Raw genomic sequence first — 27,247 nt, 5'->3', positions numbered from 1 at the left:
AGTGACAAATGAGGTGTTGAAATAGTTCTTATACTTTTGATAGTTAAGGTTGAACTATCGGCAATATGAACAATTGGTGCAACAGAAGATTGGGATTGGAATTAACAATGATGAATTGGATGTCATATGATTGCAACACGCAGAATCAAAATACCATGATGAGGTAGTACCTGGAGTGACGGACAAGACTGAATTAGAAGGCATACCAAAAGCATGTTGGAGCTGGTGAAGGGCTTGGAGATCTCAAAGAGAAAATTTTGGAGAGGTGTTATCAGAAGAATCCTCTGTGGCAGCAGTGGCAGTAGAACTTGAAGCCTGAGAACCCATGGATGAGGACTCCTGTCCAGATGCCTTTTTGGCTTGCAGGCGGCAGCACTCAGAAATAGTGTGACCAGTCTTCTTGCAGTAATTGCAGAAACTCCGTTTTGAGGATTTAGAGGAAGTTGAAGAAATACTAGATATACCCGGAGTAGCAAGAACAGCATTAGTAGATGGTAATGATCGCTCATCTCGAAGTGTTTTAGTCAAGTTTCTTCAAAGAGCAAATCTTTGATCACAACTTCAAGGGAGGGCAATGGGCTACGATGAAGTAGAGTACCACGAATAGGTTCATACTCATCCTTGAGAGTCATCAGAAGATGTCGAACACATTGACGATCGCGAAGCTTGGAATAAGTAGTGGCCACAGAAGTACTATCCCATTCAGGTTCACACTGTGCCAACTGATCCCAAAGAACTTGTAATTCAGAGACATAATTGTGAATGGACTATTCAGGTTGTTGCTTCATACTGTAAAGACGCCTATAGAGTTGAAACTGATGCACATCATCAGAAATAGAATAACGAGCTTGTAAGAAATCCCATACCTCTTTAAGAGAGTCATATCTGCGAAATTCCAACTTGATACTTGCAATACAAGTATTGCAAAACCAAGTCAATATTTGATGCTTTTTTTCGTCCCATTTTTCTATTCGTTCAGCAAATTTATCCTCTGTTTCATCAGCAATTTTATTGGGTTTGGGCATCTCACCAGTCACATACCGCCATAGAAGGCGTCCCTTGAGAAAATTGTGCATCTCTTGGGACCATAAATCATAATTTGAGCCATCAAAGATAACAGTGATGGGATGATAAATATGTGGAGTAGCTTCAGATGAATCCATGAGGAGAAACGCTGAATTTTAAGTCACGGGAAATTATCAATACTGACCTTAAACACAAGTTTCAGTTCTGCTCACATGGGCTGCATGCTTCATTCAAGCAGCGAGGAGCGCTTCTCTCCCAGGAGGGCTAGACGCAGAAGAGACGGAGAGGGTGCTATTTCTACGAGCCTTCAATCGGGGACTACTACACTACTCTCTTCACCGTCGTATGGAGGTCAACCGCCCTTATCTTGTTGGTCCTGTCAACTTCCTTGTATCTGTAAAACCCGAGACTCTCCTCGATCACACACACACTTCCCACCTCAAGCGTCAACGTCGGCAAAGAATTTCTTGTGAAGAAATGCAGATTTGCAGAGGTTAAAGCATCCAGTCTACGAATTGAGCTTTTCAAAACATATGGGAGCTATCTTGCCAGCTTGAGATTTCTAGCCTATGACATCGACACCAACGACTACCACGGTTTTGTGCACGAAAGGTTGCCTTATGAAGCGATCAAACCAGATCCTCAATTACGAGCTCTTTTACGAAGCATCAACCAGAGAAAGATCATTCTTACGAATTCTGATAGGAAGCATGCAATTAAAGTTTTGGAGGGGATAGGAGATAATCAGCCCCGTTTTCGACGGCTTGTGCCTTCTATCGACGATTACGTCGACTTCCTCGTATCAGTGCCACTGTTAAGTTGAACCACGGGGATGCAGAGTGAGAGCAGGGGAGAGCATCACGCAGGTGGATTGCCTTGAATTGGGCAGGTGGATTGCATCACGCAAAGAAGAGTGAGAGCAAAGGAGATCAAGAAGCACAACGAATAATGAAATGGAAGAGAAAGGCCGAAGTGGAGGGAATCACCGCTTGTCTGATTTATTTCATTGGAAAGAGAGAATGAGAGAGATGAAAAAGTGAATGGCCGGGAGCGGGAGATATTGCTGCCACTAGTTGTCTTCGTTCGAACGGGGAAGAAGAAAATTGCAGAACTGTTGAGCACGAAGACGCGGAAGAGACCACCGAACTCAGACCAAATCAAAAAAATTGCAGAAGAGAAACGAGAACCGCAGAGGAAGCAAGAAGACACGGATCACAGCTCTGATACCATGATACGAAAGACCAAAGAAGATATATGGGAGAATAATATTTCTTGATGATCTCCATTCAACAAGTTACAACCTATTTATAATAGAGCTAAAGATACAACTAGAGAACAGGTTGACAACCTAAATTGGAAGCCAACAAGGAAAGAAAAATATGTACAGCTAGTTGGAGTGGAACTATATCTCCCAGAATTAAGGAGATAAAGATACAATCCTAAATCTGATGGAATACGCTAACAAGATGGATCCTTTTTATGTTGAGACTTTAGGTTTCCTTTTATACTCTTTTTTAACCAAAAGTCTATTATTTTGGTTTCCATTAATCACAAATTAAATCTAATTTGGGATTGTAACTCAAAATATCTAGAAGAAAGGCTTACAAGATGTTACTAATTTAGTAAAGAAGTAGCACAGATTTTGTTGCTTTGTTTGGGATAGGATCAAATTAATGGTATTTTCTGTATTTTCTGTAATTTTTTGGTATTTTTCTATATTTTCTGTATATTTTTTGCAATTTTATGGTATTCTATGCTTTTTTTTTTTGTATTCTTCTTTATTTTTTGTAACTTTTGTAATTTTCTGGTATTTTTCTGTAATTTCTGGTTTTTTTTTTTTTTGCTTTTTTTTGCATCTTTTGCAATTTTTCTACATAATTTTTGTAATTTTCTGTTATTTTTCTGCAAATTTTTGGTATTTTCTGCATTTGTTGCAATTTATGCCTCGTATTATTCAACTTGGCTCGGCTCCCACCCCTACTCAATAATCAATACACATAACCCCTAATCATGGACACATGTCTTTCAATTGGATAGGAGTAAATTATTGCCCCTAAGAAAAAAAAAGTGATGAGGGCGAATTTGGCCCTCAAGTGAAATTGTGACACCTGGCACCTCATGACCAAGTGCAGCCTCTTGACAACTAGGCAGCTCAGGAAGCTTGGGCAGCTCAGCAGAGCTTTCCACAATTTGCCACTTACAGACAGCTCAACATGGCTCACCACAGGCAGCTCGGCAGAGCTCGCCACAAGCAGCTCGGCATAGCTCGGGGAGCTTGGTATAGCTAGGGGCAACTCGGCATAGGCAGCTCGCCACAAGCAGCCTGGCGTCTTACGAAGAGCTCGCCACTTAGGGGCAGCTCGGCACTTACAAATAGCTTGGCATAGGTAGCTTGGCACTTAGGGGCAGCTCGGCGTATCGCTGGAAGATCTCCTGCCTAATAACCGTACCTGACAGATCCGGAGACCTGCACCCACGTCTCTCGTTGGACGACGCCGTGCCTGCCAGTCCTGAGAGCTGTCCCTTAACTGGCAGAGCCATACTCTGCAGCAACCGCCTGCACCCGCCACCTCAGCTCTTGCAGTAACGGCTGCGGCAGAGAGACAGAGGCGGTTACGCTTGACTTGACAGAGGCTGTTACGCCTGATTGACAAGACACCACTATATAAGGACTCTGACCCCCAAAGACAAGGGGGAGAGAATGAAAAAATGGAGGTAATCCCTGCTCTCTAGCTTCCTCATTTCTCTCCAAGCTCCCTACAATCAGAGTGCTAACTTAGGCATCGGAGAGTCCTCGCCTGGAAAATACCCCTAGGTCCTCTAATTCAGTTCTCGCAGGTTCCTCAGCTCCCGTCGCCTACAAAGAGGAGGAAAAGATGGAGTTCTTGCAGGTCCTTCAACTCCCGCTACCTACAAAGGAGAGAAGATCACCTCATGCAGATGGCAGTCGGGTTGCGCTACACCAGAGAGCTCCACCATCCCCTAAGTTACAGGCTGCCTAGGAGCATGTCAAATGACGAGTCCACCCAGGTAGCTCACCATCAGGGAGCTCGTCACCAGGTAACTCACCGCCAGGGAGCTCGTCACCAAGTAGCACACCACCAGGGAGCTCGTCACCAGGTAGCTCACCACCAGGGAGCTCGTCACCAAGTAGCTCACTAGCGGGGAGCTCGTCACCAAGTAGCTCACCAGTGGGGAGCTCGTCACCAGGCAGCCCACCACCAGGGGCTCGTCACCAAGTAGTTCACCACCAGGGAGCTCGTCACCAAGTAGCTCACCACCAGGGAGCTCGTCACCAAGTAGCTCACCACCAGGGAGCTCGTCACCAAGTAGCTCATCACCAGGGAGCTCGTCACCAAGAAGCTCACCACCAGGGAGCTTGTCACCAGGTAGCTCACCACCAGGGAGCTCGTCACCAAGTAGCTCACCACCAGGGAGCTCGTCACCAAGTAGCTCATCACCAGGGAGCTCGTCACCAAGCAGCTCACCACCAGGGAGCTTGTCACCAGGTAGCTCACCACCAGGGAGCTCGTCACCAAGTAGCTCACCACCAGGGAGCTCGTCACCAGGTAGTTCACCACCAGGGAGCTCATCACCAAGTAGCCCACCAGTGGGGAGCTCGTCACCAAGCAGCCCACCACCAGGGGGCTCGTCACCAGGTAGCTCACCACCAGGGAGCTTGTCACCAAGTAGCTCACCACCAGGGAGCTCCACCATCCTCTCCTAGGAACAAGTCAAATGACGAGGTACTTAGCCAAAAAAAATTGATACATAACAAAAAATTAGTACGTGATCAAAAACGGTTACATCAAAAAGGGAGAATGACTGATCAGCCCAATTCGGAATTCTTAACCCACAATACAAGAGCATGAATTCTAACCATGAATTGATGCCAAGTCTACGACAAGATTAGACTACTTAGATTATAGGGAATTTGGCTTTAGTCAGGGCAAACTCTGTTTGGGCTAAGAATTCTGCATTAGGGAGATATTACCGATCAAGATTGAGAATCTTTCCATACTTATAAATAAGGTTTATTTCATAGGGATCATAGGGAGATATTTCCGATGCAAGATTGGGAAAGGCTGTTAGAACGGTGTGGGCATGAATTCTGCATTAGGTGCGGTGTATTTCTCTTAAAAAATAATTCATAGGATCGTACCACATGCAATACAATCATTTGAAATTTGAAAAAAAAAAAGGATATAATGCCTTTAATATATTGTAAAAGGTTAGTTGAGAGCACTGTTTGGGATGGATTCTGCTCTTGAGGCAGATTGCATCAATTGAGCTGCTTTAGTGGAGAGCACCCATGAATTTGGGGTTCGAAATACCCATGTTGGCTTTCCGGGATTTTCGCTAAACAGAGCTTGAAGAGAAATTGGAAAGTTTGGAACTGTCCGAAAAGCCCTCCCAAACCGGCACTTAGGGGGTCTCACGGAGTCACAGGAAATGCAAGCGCCCCCCCATCCCCCAAAGATCCTCCTCTCCTCGCCTCAAGCCCTCAACTATTGCCATTGATTTTGCAGTAATTGCAAGTTCACAACAGGAGGAGATGTTATCTGTTGGTAGGTTCTCTGACTCGTCGGAGTAGAGACCTGGGATCAAATCCCGCTGCCATCAAGTTCACAAATTGCTGCTAACAATACACAATTGCAAGTTCAGAAGAGTTCAGTTCAGGTCTATATATATGGACGCCATAAAAACAATACACAATGCAATTAACAAACGGTCAACTCAAGCGGGATGAACAGGCCTTATATTAATAAGTGTTGCACCTGATGAAATTTTTAGATTGTGTTTGACAACTTACCAATTAGGCTTCAACTTTATTAAGAGAGAAACGTGCCGTGCCAACGATACGACAGACCCGGTTGCGGCCAAGTCACGTTCTCTTGCAGGTTACATCGATGAGCTGATCTAACGTGCGCCATGACGACCCACCTTCTTCCATGGCCATTCTAGCTGTTTTCTGCATCTCTTTCACCTTCTTCCTCACCCTCTCTCCGTCTTCTCCCCCTATTAATTCCTTCGCCATCTTCTCTATCATCTCTGAGTCCACGAAACCTCGAACTGATGAACCATTGTTTGCGAGAACTCTTAGACCCACGCCGATCTCATCCACCACCATCCTCGCATTCAGGTGTTGGTCCGCCATCACTGGCCAAGCCAGGATAGGCACCGACGCACATATACTCTCCAACACCGAGTTCCAACCGCAGTGACTCATGAACCCATTTACGCTCTGGTGCTCCAGTATCTCCCCTTGCTTCACCCACTCCCTTACAACTAGTCCTCTGTCTTTCACCCTCTCCTCGAATCCATCGACTTGTAATTCCGCTCCCTTCGGTCTGACGGCCCACAAGAAATCTACTTTAGACCGCTCCAACCCAATTGCGATCTCTCGAAGTTGCTCCTACGAGATCTGCTTGGGACCCAAAAGCAACATACAAGACAGACCGACCCTCGGCTGACTTCTTATCGAGCCATTGCACCCACGCAGGTTTCTGGAGAGGCTGGACTCCTGTCGGGGTCAGCGATTCAGCCAAGCATAGAGGTCCCACACACCAGGCCTTGGGCAGGAACTCACGGTTCCAGCAGTCTAGGTAAATTGACTCCAGCTCGTCGAAGCTGTTGACGAGGAGACCCTGGCTGTTGGACGTGGCCATGGCACTCTCTACAATTGACTGAAGCAGGGGATTCCTCTGGTCAAGGTCTCTGAGAGGATAATTAAAATCATTTCTGGTGAGTTTGACCCAAGGGAAGCTAGGCACGCTGAAGGGCTCATCATCTGATTCAATGTTTACAAGCAGACGATCCCGACGCACAAGGCGGTTGAGGATCAGGGCATAATTGCTCATGCCGTAGAATACGAGCCTGGGGATACCAAATTTGGACGCTGACTGCAGAGTCCAACTGAGGAAGCCGTCGGAGATTATGCAGTTAACAGTTGGAAGACTCTGAAGGGCTTGTTCGAAGTGGGGCTGCATGAGTTTGGTAGCATTTGAGAAAGGGAGAAAGAGAGACATGGAAGGAAGTAGATCAGTGCTCTCGACCCCTGGTGGAAGTTCGGGGACATTTTGAGGGAAGTCGAGATCGATGACGCGAACGACGGAGGAGTCTGTATCGGCAAGAAATTGGCGGATGAAGGGAGAATTTGCCGGAGTGGAGAAGATGGTAAGAGAGATGCGGCGGCGGCGGAGAAAGAGGTGGACGAGGTGGAGAATTGGGATTGTGTGGCCTTTAGACATGAAAGGGAAGAGAACGATATGAAGAGAAGTCATCTTTTCTTCTTCTTCTGGCTCGTTTCAGCGCTGCTTGCAATGACAAGTTGGCAACTCTTCTCTTTGCTTTTATTCCTTAAAAATAAGCGGTTAGTGGAATTAACGCTTATTTTGCTTTTGGAAATAACTTATTATTCCTGAGAATAAGTGATAATTAGAGAAACCCAAATTTTGGTCCGCTTATTTTTAATTGTCAAAATCTTTGAAAGAAAGGAAAAGTGGAAAACCTATGATATAAGAGCAGAAAGAGTTTTGACGCAACACATGAATTTTGACGAATATCATCTCATTGTGAGTGCAGTCCGGCTTCTATCAGGGCAAACGGGATTTTTTACTCACTTTTTTTTTTTCACGCTCTACCCACCGTGAATTGTAGCCACACATTTTTATTATGAATTGAGAGATGTGTGGCTACGATATACTGAGTGAACAAGAAATTAAGATTCCTATCAGAGCAGGGCAGAGTCCATGTTTACACCGTTCGCGTAGCATGAGGACACACCATGCGTCTTTTGGTTCGTGCATTGGTTTAATGTGTTCGAAATGAATTAAACGGAATCTGTCATTTATGTCGTTAGCTTTTTATTCATTCCATTCCACCTCCCGCTTTAAATTTGCCGGACTCTGCCCTCGCCAGTCACTCTCTCTCTCCCTCTCTAACTGGTGGCGATTAACAATCATCACCGACGACCTAAGAAAAGCCTCATGTGTTTTGGACTCTGCCCTGATACAAGTCGAACTGTTATCATCGGCGATTGAAAGAAGTCGGATTCCTGCCCGTGGTAATCAGAAATCAAATTCCGCCTATCCTTGCTGAACAAGCAAGAATGGAGGATTCTACGTACAAAACCAACTGGGATGCAGCCAATGATAATTATCCATCTCCTAAGTGTATCAACTTCTTGTTCTCAAGGTTTTGTTTGGTTACAGTGCAATTTTATTTGTGTTGGTACAAATGCATGGGAGTGCAAATGTAAAAAAATGTAAATTCTTGTTTAATTTTGTTTTGAATTTTACTTTATTTTATTTTATTTGTACTGGAATCAAACAAAGTAAATTAAAATTTATAATAAAAATAGGTTAGAATTTGCACTCAAATCATTTGCATTGTCATGATTTTACATCAGTATAAATTTATTTTCATTGCAACCAAACACAGCCTTAGGGCCCATGAGAGAAGACAGCTCACATCTTGCTCTATTTGTTGCTCTTTTATTTTATGTTTGATTTAAAGGAGAAGGAAGAGTAAGGTATAAAAACCTATACAACCAAACACAATTCTAAATATAGTCAAAAATTTTCTCTTTTAACAATTAACAAATCACCATCACCGGAACCGGGAGCATTTTCTTATTTAGTGGTACAGCTTTTCTTTGTAGGCCTAGGGTCAGTCAGTGGTCCTACATAAATGGGACAATCCATTACATCAGCCCATATTCATAAAAAATTCGGGAGGGGGTTGATTGGTTGAAGTTCTAGAAAACAATACATTTATAAAAGCATGATTTCATGGATGCCCCACTTGTATATGTACATAGATATAGGTGTTATTAAAACTGGTCAATGGTTCAACCCATGGTTTTTAAAACCGGACGGTCGGCCAGAAAAACTGGAAACCGGTTAGATGATCGGTTTTGGTTTTCCTCAAAAGTGGGTTTTTTTAAAAAACCGTTGATTTTGGTCAGCAAACCGTTGATCCGGGTGATTAATCGTTTGAATGGTTTTAACCTTTTTTTATTTTTTTTGTCAAAATGGGCTGACCATTTGGTTCTAATGGTCAAACTGTTCAACCCAGTAACTGGATCCTTGACCGGTTCAGTTTCCAGGTCAGTTTTAAAAACCATGATTCAACTTTATCAGCGTATCACCCTGTATTGGTACTTGTTTTTTTCGAATCTAATTCAGAGTGGCCAGTTTAAGGCCGGTCTACCCACCGACCCAAAACACCCCTTATAGGAATGTATCGGGAAGGCCTCGATATGATATATACGAAATTTTGAACTTTGGGTTCAACTGCCCATGTTGTCAGGTTTCTGACTAAGTTTTTGAGCAATGGCAGGTTAAGGATGAATCCGAACCCAGCAGGTGGTGGATCAAATGGTTGGACTGGCCGGATTAAGGGCTAAAAACACTGGCTATTTACTTGCCATCCCTAAATTGGGTCAATTGGCAAGCACCATTTCAAGACTGTCTTCAATAACGTGCTAAGTTTGGGAGTGCTTAAAAATATGGGCTGGGACCAGTCCACACCAATAAACACTTATTTGAGTTTGAGAAATAAGCTTGGAATAAATGCTTATTGTGATAATAAGCACTTATTTGAAAAGCCTAAATTTTAAACTTATTTTTAAGTAATTATTCAATTAAGTGCTTACTTATCTACCTTAGCCCGTCATGTCAATTTAAAAATACATACACTACCTCTATTTCCATAAGTGCTTTTTCACCAAACGTTCATAAATACTTACAAGAATAAAAACTTATTTTTCAAATAAGACTCCCAAACTTGGCCCAAGAGGAGGCCTCAGAAAGCCCATCTCTTACCTCCACTTGAACTTGGATGTGGGAGGTTTTATTGACCGGATTCAGTCAAAGTAAAGTCCACTTGAACAGCCATCAATGCCTTGCATTGGAAATATCTCTCCATAAAATAAAGCATGAAAGTAGGATGAAAGATTGTAAAGGCTGTTCCAATGGGCCGATCTCATTATTGCCAAGGTTGGGGGTTATCTTGGCAATTAATTTGTTATGGTGTTAGTCTGTGTTCCTTTTTTACGCTCCATAATCCAAATCTGTTCACGCCATTTGCAGAGATCTTGCAAGTTTCCTCTCGCTGGCTGTTCGGATTCACTTGCGGTGTTTTATCAGCAGTTTAATCCATCTCTATTTGTCAATTAGTTGCATGTTCACGTCTAATTTTCTGTTTTTCTTTGACTGATTTTGCTGATGGATGTCTTTGTTGTAATCTTGTTCAATGAAGTTTTGCCTTTTAGGCGTCCAAAAAAAAACAAAGAACAGGGATTGGCCACAAAATTCAAATTGCAATCTTTAACATTCTTTCCCTACAGAGTTGCAAATAAGAAGTTCGATTCGGAAAGTCTGTCACGGCTCATAAATTTGAGCCGGCTCGGTGGTTAATATTTATCCCGATAGGCCGATAGAGTTTAAAATAAGGATGTTACCTAGCTTTTCTTTTCTTTTTCTTTTTTTATTAAGCATCTGAGACATCCACTCTACCTAATGTGCATGCAAAAGTCAAAACCATGAAATGATGTTTTCGTATAGTATAATATAATGTATTAATTTATAGGTACCCCGAGTCTGGAAATGGAGGGTTTTATCTCTCATTCTAGATGGAAAATTACGAAATTTTCTGTGAAGCTAAGGTCGGGGCACTAGAGGATTCAGCTCAATCCATTAGCCCGTCAAAATCAAAACTAAAATTTGACTAAATCAGGATTTGTGTTTTGTGATTTCAGACTTGATGCCAATTTACAAGAGATATAGAGCACTACTAGACAAAAATGTATCTTCTTAACCCAATCAACCTCATCTAAAATTTAGGATAAGTTACTGAATACTTTTAAATTTTCACTTACAATTAGGAAATGTGGACCAAGCTATCTGTTAAAAAAAAAAAAAATCTAATGAGAACTTGTGCCCACTAACCCTATTAAAGTTCTTTCTTGTTTTTTTTCTAAAATGGCTCTTTGGCAACATCCAATGGCCTTTGTTATTTTAGTTTTTTTATTGATTGTTATTAGGGAGAATGACGTTCAGCCCAAGGGCAGAATTTTTAAGCCTAAAATACAATTGGGGTAGTGCCAGCTCAGAATTGATGCCAATTCACCGATGGACATTGATGCATAGAGTAGGGGTATTTGACATTTTGAATGTTTATAGGTCTACAGTGGGATATAAAAATCTGCAATGGGCCTTTCCATATTTATCATGTTATTATTGTTAAGAGCTCTATGGAATATCATCATCAGTAGCAACAGCAGCAGCATCTAAGCTTTGCCTCAAGTATATGAACGATGAATCCTGTTTCATTATTCCATTCTCCTCATTGTTATATTCATCATTGTGGATGCTTAAATCATTTTTTATTATTTCTTTCTTTATTTTTCCTCTAATTGTTATACTTACACTGTTAAACTATATTTCTATTTTTCTCTTTTTTATCATGATTTATACTTGTTTCATTAATTATTATCCTAAGGCCCAAAAAAATAACCATTATCCATTTTGCTTTCCAACAACATGATTTTACGGAGCCCATTTTTCAGTTAGAATGTCAAAGGAGAAGGAATATAAAATGGAATATTCTTTTCTTTGTAAGTATTAAGTAAGAAAAAGAGTTTGTGATGAGATTACAACTTATTTGGCACAAAATAAGGAAAATCAATGCAAAGAGTTTCCTGCACTGTACTTGGTGGACATGGTAAATTAAAACCACAACTTCTCTGTAATTAACAGGACTCCCAAACTCAGAGGAAGAGGAATGATGAAGGAGAAGAATGATTTATTCAGTTGCAAAACGAATTGCAAGGAAATTAGCAATTTTTAGAAGCTACGCAAAATTTCCATTTCTTCCTGTTTATAAATGCAACGAATTCAAGGTGGATTGAATCGAAATAAGTTGCAATCTTAACATAACTGTAACGGTGATTTGTTTATGCAACAAGAATCTTGAAATTCAACACTGAGTACAAGCAATCCCAAGGATTCAAATTCACCCAGAAAGAGGAATGAATCAAAAACTTAATCTTTACCTGTATGTGTGTCCATATAACCAACTTCAAGTATGAAGATCACTTAATATGTAAATCTGTTGATATTTAAACAGAAAATTCCGAAGCTGAAGCTTGCAAAGTGGGTGGATTGGAGCTCAATCGAGATCCAACCTCAACTGGCCGTGTCTCCATGAATTCACTTGGAACCTCAATTGAGTGACTACTTTCCTCGCCCACAACCATACCGGCCTTCTGGGGGTAAGCACTGGTTCGACAGATTGGACAGACGGGTGTCTTCAATAACCATGAATCCACACAGTTAGCATGGAAGCTGTGCTTGCAAGGAAGTAATCTGCACTTGTCACCTACCTTGAAATTCTCCAAGCAAACAACACAGTCTATGGGACTACTCCCCTTCTCTCCTGCTCTGAAATCAAAGCAAGGAAGCCTCTGCAGATCATCATGCGACATGCTGTTAGCTCCACTGTTGGCCCTCTCAACCAAGTTTTGTCTAGTGAACCCTCTCCTCAAAGCCCTCCCAACTATACAGACATGAATGAAGACCATAACACAGATACCCACAAATAGCAATATCACAGAAAGGACGACTGCCATCACCACAATCTCCGTTGCAATTTCTACAACCTTGTTACTCATTAAATTCCCTTTGCACACCGAAACTCCAATTTATCATCCCAAGTATCCCAACAAATCTAAATCCCCAGAAACCATTCACAGTCGTGTTCCTATTCAATTGCCCTTGACACCCAGGACTATTCTTCTCATCCAAGCTCAGAAACCTTAACCGTAATCCGTTTACACATTCAGTTGATCACAACAGACAGAACCCCATCAAATAGACTATCAGTTCTATCTTCTTAGAAACCCATATGAATAACAATCCTGAGTCTTAAGACTCTTAACCCAATCTGTTCCACATGTATTAGCAGAGAACATAACGGGTCTACAGGTGATCCATGGTATCGAAATGAAAGAAACCCAAATGCACAACTTGAAAGAAAATTCAGAAAAAGACACAGACAAAGAATTAAAAAACAGAACTTACAAATGTTCCCTCGGGTCTGAAGTTTGGCAGGATTGCAGAATTTAATGGAAACCGGGTATTTGCACTTGTTACAGGTGGAGTGGTTGTTGTTTTGTTATTTTAAGACTAAGAAATTCCTGACAAGCGTCAGTAGGTGACCAATAACATTGAGATGGAGTTAAGAGGATATTTAATGCTTAGTGGGAGGTGGTTTGATCTTTTTGATGGAGTGGATGGGGAAGGAACCAAAGATAATAGATGGAGTGTGAGAACACAAGTCCTGGGAAGATTGCGAAGCGCCTCTTATTTTTAATTTTCCTTATTCTATTGCCTTTTTTTTTTTCTTTTCTCACTGCATAGTATATACTTTTGAGTCTTGATTATGATTCTATCCTCTCAGATGTGGCAAGATAAGTATAGAAGGTGAATCACTCAGGATCATTAATGGGTTTATTTCCTCGTCAGATATCTCAATAATGAAAATACACAAATTACAGGGTGAAACATATAAATAAATAATACTGTCCTCTTCCTCATATTTCTTTAGGCTGCGTTTGGAATCGGTGTAAAATATCACCGGTGTAAAAATACACTGAACGGTGAAAGTGATTTTCGCTTTTGGAAAAATACGATGGGTGGAAGAGTGTAAAGTTTTACATCGATAAAATAAATATAGTTTTTACATCCATTATTGATGTAAAACTTTATGTTTGATGAGGTTTTACATCAATTATTGACGTAAAACTCTACTCCATTCAAACGCACACAAAACTTAACTAGAGTGGAGTTTTATGTCAACCATAATTACACACTCCTTCCAAATGCTTACAAAACTGAACCGATATAAATTATGCAGCCTTACAAAAAATATTAGAATGTTAATTTTATGATCAATGGATGTGAGTATAAAATACATCTCTAACACATAATTTATGTAGATCGGGAATCACCCACCGATCAGGGGCATCCACTCTCAAAGATTGCAATTGTTAAGACCATCCCCATCAAAACTATTTGATTGGTATTTTGGTGAAAGCAAAGGACATCGATGCCTATTGTTGAACGGAACTGATCGTTTTGTTACTTTATCTATTCATATTCATTTTTTATTACATTCTCTTTTATCTGTTCCATATATTGAAGGGATTAACTTTGAAATGCAGAATTTTTTATCTCCTAGGATATTAAAAGAATATTGTAGGAAAACAATCTTATAAACGGAACTGTAAATTTCATTTGTCCAATTTGAATTTAAACTGGATTCATGTAAGGCAATATGATTTCAATCCGTTAGAATTCGATATCCACCCAAATCCTATATATGATATTTAAATGTATGTATACATGAATTCTATATCTTTAATAAAGACTCATATGTCCGAATCTCATCCAAATCCAATCAAAATCCCCGATAGACAAAATTGAATTCAAATCCAAATGATAACAAAGCAAATTATCTAGGCAGATCTAACTCATTTGCAGCCCTACATTAATTGGTCCATTTAACGAAAATTCGAAGTGAAGCCCATTATAATTGTGGGCCCATATTCCATTGGACCAGGCTGGAAAGCCCGGCCCGCTTGTCTATTCAGAATCAAAGCTTGTTAACAATTCACAAAATCTTAAATCACAAATCTTTTTTTCTTCGTTTTATCTTGTCTTTATCATGGAATTTGGGTTTCCATTTTGTGTATCTCACTTTTCTCTCTCTCTCTCTTTTTGAATAAAATGATAGAACTGATTCTCACATATCTATCATCGAATAGCAATTTTCCTCATTTCCCCAATTCCTGTGAGATCTGACCCCAATGGGGTGGGGATGGGGACGATTTTTCTCGAACAAGAATGGGGATGGAAAAATTTTCATCCCCACTAACGTATGTCTTGCTCTTCAACATTAATACTGGTTGATATTGTTTTCATCCATTTGTATGAATGTCATTGTTGCAAACATAAACAACTTTATCTTAGTATTGCACTTGAAACTAGAGCCAAAGAAAAATTAAATATAAGCCTTTACCGCCGATGAAACTATTACTTTTGTCAGTGGATCTTCTCAAGGAGATTGACGACGATTTTTCCGAATTCCTCGCCGATGGCATCTGTCAGTCTACTCTCACCAAGCAATCCCCGATCAAGCTCCATTACTGTAAATTCAATTTTTTTATGTAACTGGAAGCGTGTCGTTAACCACTTTGGAACACCAGTTTAGAGATTTATAAATTTTTTCAATCCTCACGTAACCTTAAACAACATAGTACGTAGTGAGAAAAGGGTCGAACCCACAGGGAAGTGAGGGAAAAATTATTATTTTCTCGTTCCGGACAAATAAAAAGAAAATGAAACTAAGAATTGCAGAAAATAAGAAAATAAAATATATTAATGCTGAAATTAAAGGTTTGAAATTAAACATGACAATAATTAAAATTCAGAAATTAAAGGAGTATTGAAATCAACAAAAAAAAAAACAAAAACAAAAGTGATCCAAAATTTGGATCCAGTGGCGGTAGCTGTAGATTGGCCGGACAACTTGTAGGAACACCTCTTGACAAGATCTGGGTGCCCTTCACTTTTTCAGCCCTCGAGACACCTTAGCCTTGAACCGGACGAATTCAGATCTGCAAAGCACAAAAGCGAACAGAAATTAAATCTAAAAGGGTGCTGGAATAAAAATAATAGAAATTAAAATAAAGAAAATAAAAGGTGGTTGATCAGATCCAGTGGCAGTAGTTGCAGATTAGTTGAATACCTTGCAGGAACCCCTCCTGACAAGAATTGGGCGTCCTTCCCTTCTACAACCCTTGAACTCTTCAAGAAACCTTAGTCTTGTGAACTGGGTGAATTGACCAACCCCCTCTCCAAGGCCCTTGGGGTCCTTTTTATAGAGAATGGTGGATAAAACTGGAGAGGCACACACCTTCCTACTACATAACTCAAGGAGATTAGCGTCAATTTTTTTGAGTTCCTCGCCAACAGCATCTACCAATCCACTCTCGCCAAGCAATCCCCGAGAGAGCTCCACCACTGCAAATTCAATTTTGCTACCGAAGACGTCCAATGGTGTCACACTACCAAAGACAGTCATCATCGGTCAATTTTGATGGAAACCCAAGAGGTTCCGTAGATAGTCATTATCGTACAAGGCCTTGAGCTTTCCACTCTCATAGAGCCTCTCGAGAAATCCCTTCAATGCCCCGCCTTGCCCAACCTCATGGGGCTTCTACGTGATGAGGCCCATCGAGCAGTAGATAGTGAAGTGCTCACAGTTCCGAAGGAAATGGTACCTCCCGAAGCTACTACACTCCAAGAGGGTTCAAGAACAGGGGACGGCGATGGGAAGGAGGAAAGAAAGTAAAAAATGAAAAGAGAGAAAGACGGAGAAGAGGAGAGAGGGGGAAAATCGAAACCAAAATCACCACCTGTGATTTCTTAAACTATAGGGGTTTACAAACCCTTGATCTAACCAACGACGGTGGATCTAAGTATCTCTCAGATCTCATATCTAGGTTCCTTGCAAATCTGAGAGATACTCAATAGATCTAGGCACCCAACCTTTCGTTGATCTTGGGAAGCACTTCAACCTTCTATAGATCTAGGCACCTTTTCCAAGTGAGCGAGTGAGAGAGGGGCCAGAGGTGGAGATGATAAAACAATAGAGGAGAGAAAATGAATGGGAAGAAGGAGAGAGAGAGGGGGGGCTGGAGGTGGAGGGGTTTGATGCTGCAACGAGTTGCAATGACGGTGATGAAACAAGGGAGAGAACGAAGAGGAAGAAGAGAGAGAGAGAGAGAGAGAGAGAGAAAGGGGGTAAAATTGGATTTTAAAAAAATATACCTCACGTGGTGTCATGTGTGTACGGAATTTGACAGAATATTAATGGATGATAACGGTAAGGGTACAACTAGTCAATCGTCAAAAACAATAAGGATACTTTAAGACAATACTAAAACAATAGGAGTACTTTAAGACAATACTGAAACAATAGGGATAAAATTAGTCAATTTCCTAAACCTTGGGGGTAGTTGGTCAATTTCCTAAACAGTAGTGGTTTATATTACTAATGATCCTTCAAATATGAATAACGACCCTCTTTGAAGCACTTCAAGTGCTAAACATTCCTTTGAAAGCATAAAAAAGAAATATATATAAATGGGTTAGCTAGAAATTTCCGAGTAATTTTGCTCACAAGATGAATGTAGATGGGGCTTGTCGTGGCAATCTTGGTGTAGGAGGAGGTGGGGGTTTCCTTAGAAACTCTTTTGGATCTCTTATATTTGCTTTTCATTGTTACTATGATCAGTCTACCTCTATTCAAGCAGAATTTTTAGCTTTGTATGATGGTCTAAGCCTTTGTTGCAAAGAAGCTATAAAGAGATTGAGGTTGAAAGTGATAATAGGATAATTATTGACATTATAATGGGTAAATCGGATTATCCTTGGAATTCTATTTACATCTTAAGCAGGATTAAGAACTTAGTGCAAAGAATGAATATTAGGTGGACCCATATCTTATGAGAGGGAAATCGTTGTGCCGATCTCCTAAATAACAAAGGAATTGATGAAAGATACGAGCTAAAGGTGATCAATGGTAATTCCCAAATTCCTAGAGATTTGGCTCTTCTTATTCACGAAGATAATTTGGGCTTGCCTATCCTTAGAATTAATTAAGTTTTGTTAGGCTTTTTTGCTTTGTTTTTCTTTGGGTGGGCCTAAGATGGTGAGGGAGAGCTATGTATGCTTGGGTTGTGTGTGTTTATACGTCTATATATGAATATTTTAAAAATATGTTTGAATATATTTGAATCTTATCTAATAGAATTATAAATTTTAATTATAAAAATAAAAATAAAAATAAAATAATTAACATTATAAAAAATCATGTGGAGTGGGGATCTCCACGGGGATGGAAATCCCCATGAGGACAGGAATGGGGACAACCTTGTCCCCATTAGCAGGGACGGGGATGAAGACAGGAATGGGAATTTTCAAAGGGATGGGGATGAGGAGAGGCTCCCCATCCCCGCCCTGCCCCGTTGCCATTCCTACTGTTATATTGGCTATGGGACTAATCATTTTGTTCCACACCAGCCATATCCGCATGGACCGCTTATACTAAAAAACAATTAATCCGCTCCCATCTCATTTTGTTATAAACTGGAAACATTCCTACGATCCTATCAAAAGACAAAGAAACAGAAAGATGTTTTTGTCCTTCAAAATATACATTTAATGTATACATGTTCGTCTATGAAAAAAAAATGGAAGTGTTCATTGTTCGGATCACCAGCAAATTTGAGGAAACAAGAGCAAAGACAAGGTTTGCTAATTGCTGTGACAGTGGATACGGTTATCAAATGACAAATCTCAGTCCATGGTCTATTCACGAACAAGACCAAACAAAATGCCTGATTAAATATAATGTTGTTTATGAGGGTTGCTTCGATCACAAGATCGTAAATGTGATCACATCGATGAGGTCATGGATCGATATAGTCACAGATTATAGCCGCCAGGAAAGCATACATTATTAGGTGAAGATGTCAGCACCGGAAAACAAATTAACAATCGGCAAGCTCATGATCACGGATACTATCAAATCAGAGGTTACCGACCGTCATCAGATACTGACATAAAACCTTGGTGTGTTATTTTAATTATGTCCATTACATCAAAGAGAGTGAGAGGACCAACTGTGTATTCTGACCAAGGAGGAGCTTATTTCAGAATGGTGCGAAACCTAGTCGTCTACCAAAATGTAGCACTGTAACGGAGAGATGACCCCTAAAATATAATTCATGCCAATAACGTTGGCTGCCCTACCACTTCCTCCTACCTTTGTCTTACCAATTCAAGATGGTTCAACGTAGTAATAGCTTCAGAAGCTGACGAAAAGTTGGGATTGAACTATTATTGATAGCTTGCAGGGTTGCAGCAGCATTTCACATTCACATCTATTTTTGGCATCACCAGAGCCGATCAAAATTCTATTTCAATGTTTCAGAAAGCCACGAGGAAATAAAAAAAAAAAAAAAAAAGGAGAGGACGATAACAACAATCTACATCGAACAAATCATATTGAGTAGGGGAAAATATGTGTATGATTCTTCAACCTCATTATGAGGTATGCCACTGTTTTGTAAAATTTACAGGTAAAAGTGAAACCAAAGCAAAAAAAAAAAAAAGTAAAAGATAAAGTAAAAAAAAAAAACAACTAAACCTCATAGTATGCTCTAATACCAGCTCTAATAATAATCAAAAAATTCTTTAATACCTTCTAATTAAGAGCCCAAAACAAGATCTCTAGTAATATTGGTAACACGAAGAACTGCTTGTGCACTTAGAGGAGAGAGTTTTGCCTGACAAAAGTGCTCCCAGGAACTTGTTTGTGGATGCTCAGATTCTGTAATCGACGGGGAAATTTGGGACTTCTCATATACAGTTTGCAGTTCTAAAAGAAGACTGCGAGCAGCCTCCCTGGACTCAGGAAGCTGGTCGCTGAGTTGGGAAGCAGCTACATGGATCAATTTATCAATCCCATAAGCATTGATTCCTTCCATTCCCTGTAAAACATGTCCAAAAAATGGACCATTTAATGGAAATATATAAAGAATACCAACAATTAACAGACATCTATAGTCTATACATAATCAAACAATATATAATCAATATCCACCCAAATATACACTAATCCAACAGTGTCATTCTACTTTGTCTGGGGCCAAATCTTATTTTATGCAACTGAAGAGCCACTTATTGTGAAACATAAAACATGTCCTTGTCAAGTCTGAACTCACCCATAAAAAACTCACTTTTAGAGATGATGAAACAAGAGGTACATATGGTATTATGCAGAAATATACACAAATCGGATGAAGTGGAAAATTTTAGAAAATAAAGAATCTTCTGAAAACAGCAAACACACTCAAATCAGAGTTTGAGCCGGAGACAAGGACCCATTCAGTTTGTCGAGTCTATTTATTTGTAAGAGATTCCAGAAATTTGGTCCAAGACCAAATGGGAAGAAAAGATTATTCCATAAGCTTTGAAAATAAACATGCAAAAAGAGGAATTAATATATAAGTCTTGAGGATGGTATCATTGCATTAAGCATCACTCCAAATTTTAATGCACGTTCAATATGATGAATGGCAGTCAATACCAATAAATAGGAAAATACAAATGGACTAAGAGGCGCATGGGCAATGTGGTTCACCATACCATCATCACCCAATTGAGGGAAAGGAGAGACTAAGACATTTCAGTGTGAAGCCTCAGGATAAACCCAAACAATATGGGAAAGTCTTAACAAAAATGCCCATTTGTGTACCTGCTCAATGGCATTCTGAGCCCCATTTATGGATGAGGATGAAGAATTAAAGCTCTCTACAAATATTCATGCATTGTAGGATTGATTGGCTTTTTATCACCTCTAGATTGATGTATAATGTACCCCATTATCTAAATCCTTGATGAGTTGGGTCAACATAAACCTCTATACCACTCTTGCTACCATTTTTTGGGGCCACAGAAGAGGTTAGCAAAACTTCTATATCCCGTAGACCAGATTAATCCAATCTATCCTGCTTTTCTGGCGTTCACAATATGCATAACTCATTATGAGTCCAAACTTTTTTTATCACTACACATGAGCTTAAGCATTTAAGGTCAAGAGCCCACTATCATTATGGGTTTACACATTAAAGAGGTTTTTACTTTATTCCTTCCAAATAAAGAAACACTCCGGGACATAGAGATTCAATGCTTCTGAGGTAAATTGGCTATTACCCAATTAGGTTATAAGAGATGGGGATAATGGATAACTAGTTGAAAGCCTCCAAAAAAAATTGAAAGAAGCCATCCGTCTTATTAATAATCACTTAAAAGAAAGCTGAGAACATACAACCTGTTAGCCATTTTCTCCACCTTTTTCTTCAAACACAGTCCAACTAAGAGGATGCTCCAAGAAATTCGAAATCGAATGATCATAAGCCCTCTCATGATAAGCTTAACTGCTGAATGTTCTAGATTGTATCTCAATATTTCTTCTATTCTCCAATTTCTCCACCTTTCCCCAGGTCTTTCTTATTAAAGTGGTCCAATAAACTCAAAACTGCATGATAATAAACTATGGCCACAATAAGCTTGACTGCTAAACATTCTAGACTTAACCTAGCCTTTCTTCTTTGTATTAACAATAATTGCCACGAATGATATATATTCTTTTTGCACGAAGCATCTTGTCATGATCTTGTAGAGACTTCTCAGACCTTAAAAAATCCTCATCAATCATACAACCTAACCTTTTCATTACCTATTGTGAAGTAGAAGTATGCATAAATTGTGGTCCATGTAACTAGAAAACATAGGTCTAAAATCTAGGTTTGTGTATTTAGTATTTATCACATCAACACAAAGGGAGTTATTTCATCTTGGATGGCAAATGGGATACTTTTTTTATAGGAAGTAGGTAGATTTATTTTCTGCACCCTTCCCAATAAGGGATCCTGGAACCATACCTGCTTTATTATCAAACACACAGCATACTGTCTCCCAAAGTCCCCAATCTCCACACATCACAAACCCTCTCACCCACACTTAAAAATAAATCAATATATTTTATATGCACAACTACTTCACAAATAGCTCAGAAATCATATAAAAAGTATTTAAAAATACAAATTAACCAAATAAAATGAGTATATTACAGGAATGTCCCGTGAATGCTACTTAGCCTACTAGTATTTACACACGTCCATATGTATAAAAGACCAGATATGAAGGACTCTCCTTAAAAAAAACATAGCTAGGTAAATAAATTTTAATTCAAAATAAAATATATGTAAAATGGCACAAATTCCACTCTAGCTCTCAAAGTGTGTTATTTCCTAATTCAAGTTACAAAGTCAGCTCATATCCTCTAACAGCAAATCAAATGTGATTTTAGTTTCCTAACTCAAATAAAAAAAACACCCAACCTAAGAGTTTTCAAGACGATGTTACATTGGTATGGGTCTTTGTGTCCTAAATAAAATAAAAAACTCAGTGGTCTCTGTGTCCTAAATAAGATAATAAAATCTCAGCTAAATGCTTCAAAACTTGCTGCTTGGATAGTGGGTCTTAAATAAAATATGTACCTACACGGATACACACAAATCAGTGAAAAGGCATGTGCAAATGTCAATAAATGGGAAAATATTATTTGGGCTTTATAAATCTTGTAAAAATGGCAGTCGCATTGACGTGAGGCTGCTTGCAAGTTTCAGAATTATATAATAAAGATATATTATACTATATCATGTTAGGGAGCTTTTACTGAACAGAATGTCATGTAGCTGCCCCATATAGTTGGGACAAGGCTTAGATGATGATGATGATAATGATAATGATATTGGTGAGGATGATGGTGATGGTGATTATGTCAGGGAGCTTTCCTATGCAACCAACCCTATTTCTGTCACATGGAGAGCACTTGTGGCAGCACTTGTGGCTGCTCCCAAGCATCCATCAAACATGGGACTGACTGAATCAGCTACACATCCAATCCCACAGTCCATATGAACCATATATCCCACCTTCTGTTCGTGATTTTTGTGGTTAACATTAAGTGTTCAAAGTTTTGATTTTAACATAAAAATCACCTATCAAACTGGACATTTTTTATTAGTATCAAAGTGGACTTATTTTGCACACATGGCAATATGTTTGGGCTGAATTTTTTTTCCATGGATAGAGGATGGGGAGATGAACCCAAAGACTTCTTTTGAGGTTCACATTAGTTTTCTAATCCTGGGTTTAGGGAAGCTCACTAAGCAACCTGACTAGAATGAAAAAAATGCAATTACACATACAATCCAACCACACACACACATAGACACTGTTTTATTATATAATGCATTCCAACCACACTCCAGATCTTTGAAGCTTTTAAATCTTGAACTCCAATGATTTGATCCTGCATCCTGCTCCACGTTTCTGGTCCACCATACAATCTTGTGTCTTAATTTTAAACCATATTCTAAGGTCCAGAAAACAAGACATATTTGGCAGACCAACCATACACTGGTACTTGTTTGGCTGTGCCTTAAGAAGTGGCAGCTAGAACTAGAATTGCCAGATAGGAGGGTAAATAATTGACAACATGAATGTTTCTATTTACAACAAAATGAAAAATAATTAATTTAGAAATTCCTTCAATATGGGTCAAAACTCAAAAGCAAACAAAAAAATAAAGAAAAAGATTAATAACCGAAAGGACAAATAGCAAAATGGGAAGTAAACAGCATACATAAAGAAGTGAAGATGGCTAAAAGACTAAAAGAAAGACAGAGAGAAGGATGCTATTCAAGCCTCCTAGTCTTCTCTTATTTGATTTATACTATTGTTTTGCTATGCCTTTTCAAGCCTTAAATGTGCAATTATAATAATTCCTTGAAAGTTAAATAACTAATTCCATGTTTTTGAAAGTATCCTCAATTTTTCAGACTTTCCAAATATCTTAACAAAATTAGTGAAAGATCCCCAAATTTCCCCATCTCTACATGGCTAAGTGCCCATTGATATCAAATCATGCTCAAAATAATGATTAAGATCATGTTCAAATTAGGAATAAGTAAAATACAGGAGAAAAACTAGACCTTACCATCCGCGGCACACTTTGACAAAAGCACATTGATGCCTTTGCTCGTATTCGAGGATTCTTGTGCTTAAGATATGGTTGCAACTTTGGTAGCAAAAGAGCAGGGGAAACCCATGTAGTCATTGCTATTAAAGCTTTTTCAGCAGCCTCACATACAAATCTTTTGTCTTGTGAAGATTTGAGAAGAAGCTGTACAAGCTGTAACCAAACATCATATAAGTGTAAATGCAATTTATAAAAAAAAAAAAAGGAATGACCAAACCAAGAGAGCAATCATACAATCATCATAAAACAAGAGAAAAATAAATTGTTAAATATAAAATAAAAGATAAGAACTTACTAGAGGATCAACTGAATCAATTATATGATCATTGTATGCATTGAAGATGTCTTCAGATGTCATAATTGCAGTTTTACAGACGGCACTTCTTGGACTTTTCAAGGATTTCACAATGAGCAAGATTACATTCTCCCTGGACATCAACATATAACAGAAAAGAATAAGAAGTCTGAAATTTAGAATGAGGAAAGCTCCCCACTCTCTTTATCATGTGCCTGAGCTAGCGTATTTTGGAAATTCACATAAACATGAAAGAATGTTTTAATGATCATGCAACCTTATGAAATTCATCAAAATACCCTCAGCAATACAAATGTCAAAGAAAGGGAGAAGGTAGTGTTTTTTCGACTTGTGCACTCAAGCTAGCACCTAGAGAATAGCATATTGAAACCCAATTTTAGGAAAACATTACTCTAGATGTTATTCCAATCAAATTACATGTAAGAACCAAAAACGTACAGCATTTCAAGCATTGCTTCCTTGTGAAATATTGACAATCTACGAACATTATTGAGGGCCTCACATACCAAAACCCAATCCTTGGAGTCTAATCCTGCTAAGAGTGTCTGAGAAAAAAGAGGAACACGTTAAATGAACCATAAGGTAGCAGACCATCAGAAGAACACTATCAGGGGTAGCATCTAATATTTCAGACATTTAGACCAAACAACAAAAAGAGGCATCAAAGTGGAGTATCGCATACCTTGAGACTCATATCCACATCTTCTAGATCAGTAAGATTCTCAGATTCTATATATTCTACCTCTGAAGCTCCCACCTCTACGCCATTATTCCCAGCTTCGCCTTCACTTATTGAAGTGGAAGACAAAGATGCAGGATTTTGTCTCTGCCAATTGTCAAGGTTTCCATTGGTTTTCTCAGTGAAAGGCTTCATGATCCCTTTGCTGGAACTTTCATTTTTCCTCTCAGATCCTGGTAGTGTATTGAGATCTCTAAGAGCTTGCCCAGACATCCCTCTTGGGCTCAGTAATCTGACAAAAGGAAGAAGCAAGAATTAAATATTAAGCTAGATTCGTAGAAAATTTAAAAAAAAAAGGAATGAGCATAGAATTTATAGACAAGTTTTTTTAGCAGTGATGATCAGAAAGCTTTTATTAATCATCTCAGGAAGAAAAATCCCTACTAATACCAGGGAAAAATACAAGTGTAAATTAAAATCAGCTGAAGCTGACCAAAACACAGAACAAGAATGACCAAGCATAGGCGATAGCATGACCTAGTGCAGTGAGAAGCTCATTCTACTGCTAGAATTGACTAAATGATTTTATAAACCTATCCTGAAACTCAGGAAATCATAAACTCATCAATTATATTGGTCAAAAAAATAAACTAATCAATTATAAGCTAATAAAATATGTTGAATTATGAACAATTAATCACAAATTTGTCTCTCTTCTTCAACCTTATTTGTTAAAACCAAGTAACAGAACAAGGTCAGCAATAGATCCATTGTCCAGAAAGTGTATACAAGGAAAAGGCACGTGGGCCAAGATCCAGCTGTAAAACCGACCAACAGAAGGGTAACCAACTATGCAAGTGGGAATGGTCTTGATTCTTGAGTTGTTACAAATAATCTTGACTCTCAATTCTTGAGTTGTTACAGCCACGGTAGAATGTATAAATTGGAAAGAATAGTAATAAAGAATTACCTTGAAATGTTCGTTTGAAACTCTCTCTGGATCCCACACCATGCCAAGCACACGATCCAACACTTTTGAAGGAAGGACCAGCCTTGTGGAGGTTAGTCTGCACAAGGTCACTGGTGAACTTCAGAAGATCAAAGAGACACTTGCTACGGTGGTGGCTCAAATAGGAAGAGGCATGAGCTCAAGAGGGATCAGGAGGTATCCGGTAAGAATAGAGCCGGCGGACAGGAATCGTTGGCGGTCAGGAAAACTTGACTTCCCGAAGTAGGACGGCGAAGATCCGGTGCCCTGGATTTTCAAGGTGGAACGTTACTTCGAGTTCCATGAGACGCCCAACAATCAGATAATTCTGGCGGCTTCGTTCCATTTAGAAGGTGAAACTATACTCTGGTTCCAGTTGTTCAGGCGATCCCATCCTCAAATCTCATGGATGGATTTCACTGACGCATTCGGACCAACGGGATTTGAGGACCACGATGAATCGTTGTCCAAGCTCCCTCAGGTGGGCACTGTTTGCGAGTATCAACAGGAGTTCGAAAGACTCGCAACTTGGTCGGAGAGGGCCCTACTCGGCTGTTTCATCGGCGGTCTGCGTGAAAGAAATCGAGGTCGAAGTCAAGACTCAAGAGTATTCAACCCTCCTCTAAAATGGCTGCGGTTGGACTTGCACGATTGCATTTGCAGGAGGAGAAACTAATAAATCGACAGAGGGTTAATAACTTATGGGCAATTTAAGGTTTAGGAAATTGACGAAATTACTGCTTCAAAAGAATTCCTCCGACAATTGATTCTCTTTCTTAACGTCTATCTATTCGTTAACGGAAGGAGTAAAAAGACTATTTTATCCATTATTTTTTTTTTATTTTTAAAATAAAATTTTTGATACTTTTTTCGGAATGCCGAAGTTAATCTTCTTTACCGTCAGTGTTCGAAGGTAGGGTTTAATGCAGATAAGGGCAACTTTTTGTCCAGAATATTAATAAGAAATAATATTTTTATAAAATAATTAAAATAAAATTACTTTTTTAGAAAAATATCAAAAAATGGCAAAAATACTGTTCATGCAAAGAAATGTGTGCTATGGTTCCACTCTACTTTTATGTTTCATGGAATATTCGTGTTAGTTGTTTCTCGATAAATCCATAAGGAAGAAAATATGTTAATTAGTCGATCTTCATCTGTCGCTGCGAGCCACAGCTACCCAAATGAATGGTCAGAACAAATTCAGTGGATGGTCTCTTTCCAATGGACTGGGTGGTGGTGCCATTGACTTGTTTCTGCCGACTTATAAACTCACCCTTCAATGAGTTCCTCCTCACCAGTGAGACCTTTTAAAACGGGTTTTAAATGTGTCCACGAGATGCCCGCATTTCAACTGTTTTACCCCCCCCCCCCCCCCCTATCTCACCTCGTCTCCATGCAAATCTCTTCACCTTCCTTTTGTCCCTGATCATTATACTATTACTACTTCTACTACTGGTATACCACTGTTAGCAGAGCTCTGAGCTCTATG

The 27,247-nt window shown here is 39.4% G+C and overlaps 3 protein-coding genes across 7 annotated transcripts; all 3 read right to left on the bottom strand.

Moving 5' to 3' along the window:
* Positions 1-5,682: 5,682 nt before the first annotated feature.
* LOC148862867 (UDP-glycosyltransferase 90A1-like) lies at positions 5,683-7,343 on the bottom strand. Its single transcript, XM_088975345.1, is given in 2 exon segments — positions 5,683-6,443; positions 6,445-7,343. Coding segments are annotated over 2 exon segments (1,398 nt in total). The 5' UTR covers positions 7,311-7,343; the 3' UTR covers positions 5,683-5,911.
* A 3,939-nt stretch (positions 7,344-11,282) lies between these two features.
* Positions 11,283-12,703, bottom strand: LOC148862866 (RING-H2 finger protein ATL14-like). Its single transcript, XM_088974753.1, has 2 exons — positions 12,218-12,703; positions 11,283-11,354 (listed from the first exon to the last, which is right to left on the bottom strand). The coding sequence occupies exons 1-2, from the start codon at positions 12,701-12,703 to the stop codon at positions 11,283-11,285; spliced, it is 558 nt and encodes a 185-aa protein (XP_088830879.1).
* A 6,434-nt stretch (positions 12,704-19,137) lies between these two features.
* On the bottom strand, positions 19,138-26,548 carry LOC148862865 (uncharacterized). 5 transcript variants are annotated; one of them, XM_088980023.1, is made up of 6 exons: positions 25,738-26,548; positions 24,771-25,059; positions 24,527-24,633; positions 24,068-24,200; positions 23,731-23,925; positions 19,138-19,651 (listed from the first exon to the last, which is right to left on the bottom strand). In XM_088980023.1, exons 2-6 carry the CDS (start codon positions 25,038-25,040, stop codon positions 19,370-19,372), a joined length of 987 nt encoding a protein of 328 aa, XP_088836149.1. In that variant the 5' UTR covers positions 25,041-25,059; positions 25,738-26,548; the 3' UTR covers positions 19,138-19,369. The 5 variants fall into 5 exon arrangements, with proteins under 5 accessions (XP_088836149.1, XP_088836152.1, XP_088836153.1 ...); XM_088980026.1 differs by lacking the exon at positions 25,738-26,548 and adding an exon at positions 25,491-25,573; XM_088980027.1 differs by lacking the exon at positions 25,738-26,548 and adding an exon at positions 25,305-25,468.
* Positions 26,549-27,247: the final 699 nt, after the last annotated feature.

Source organism: Nelumbo lutea, chromosome 3 (genome assembly GCF_056320005.1).
Source record: "Nelumbo lutea isolate HS-2025 chromosome 3, American lotus-T2T, whole genome shotgun sequence".
NCBI lineage: Eukaryota > Viridiplantae > Streptophyta > Magnoliopsida > Proteales > Nelumbonaceae > Nelumbo > Nelumbo lutea.
The sequence above is the reverse complement of the archived record's forward strand: the minus strand, read 5'-3'. Positions and strand labels throughout refer to the sequence as shown.

Excerpts from the sequence above, each read along its gene's own strand:
- LOC148862866 (XM_088974753.1), bottom strand. The coding sequence starts at position 12,703 with ATGAGTAACAAGGTTGTAGAAATTGCAACGGAGATTGTGGTGATGGCA. Across the intron at positions 11,355-12,217 it reads TGGAGACACGGCCAGTTGAG|GATTCATCGTTCATATACTT; the intron begins GTTGGATCTCGA and ends ATAATGAAACAG.
- LOC148862865 (XM_088980023.1), bottom strand. The coding sequence starts at position 25,040 with ATGTCTGGGCAAGCTCTTAGAGATCTCAATACACTACCAGGATCTGAG. Across the intron at positions 24,634-24,770 it reads ATGTGGATATGAGTCTCAAG|ACACTCTTAGCAGGATTAGA; the intron begins GTATGCGATACT and ends CTTTTTTCTCAG. Across the intron at positions 24,201-24,526 it reads GAAGCAATGCTTGAAATGCT|GGAGAATGTAATCTTGCTCA; the intron begins GTACGTTTTTGG and ends GTTGATGTCCAG.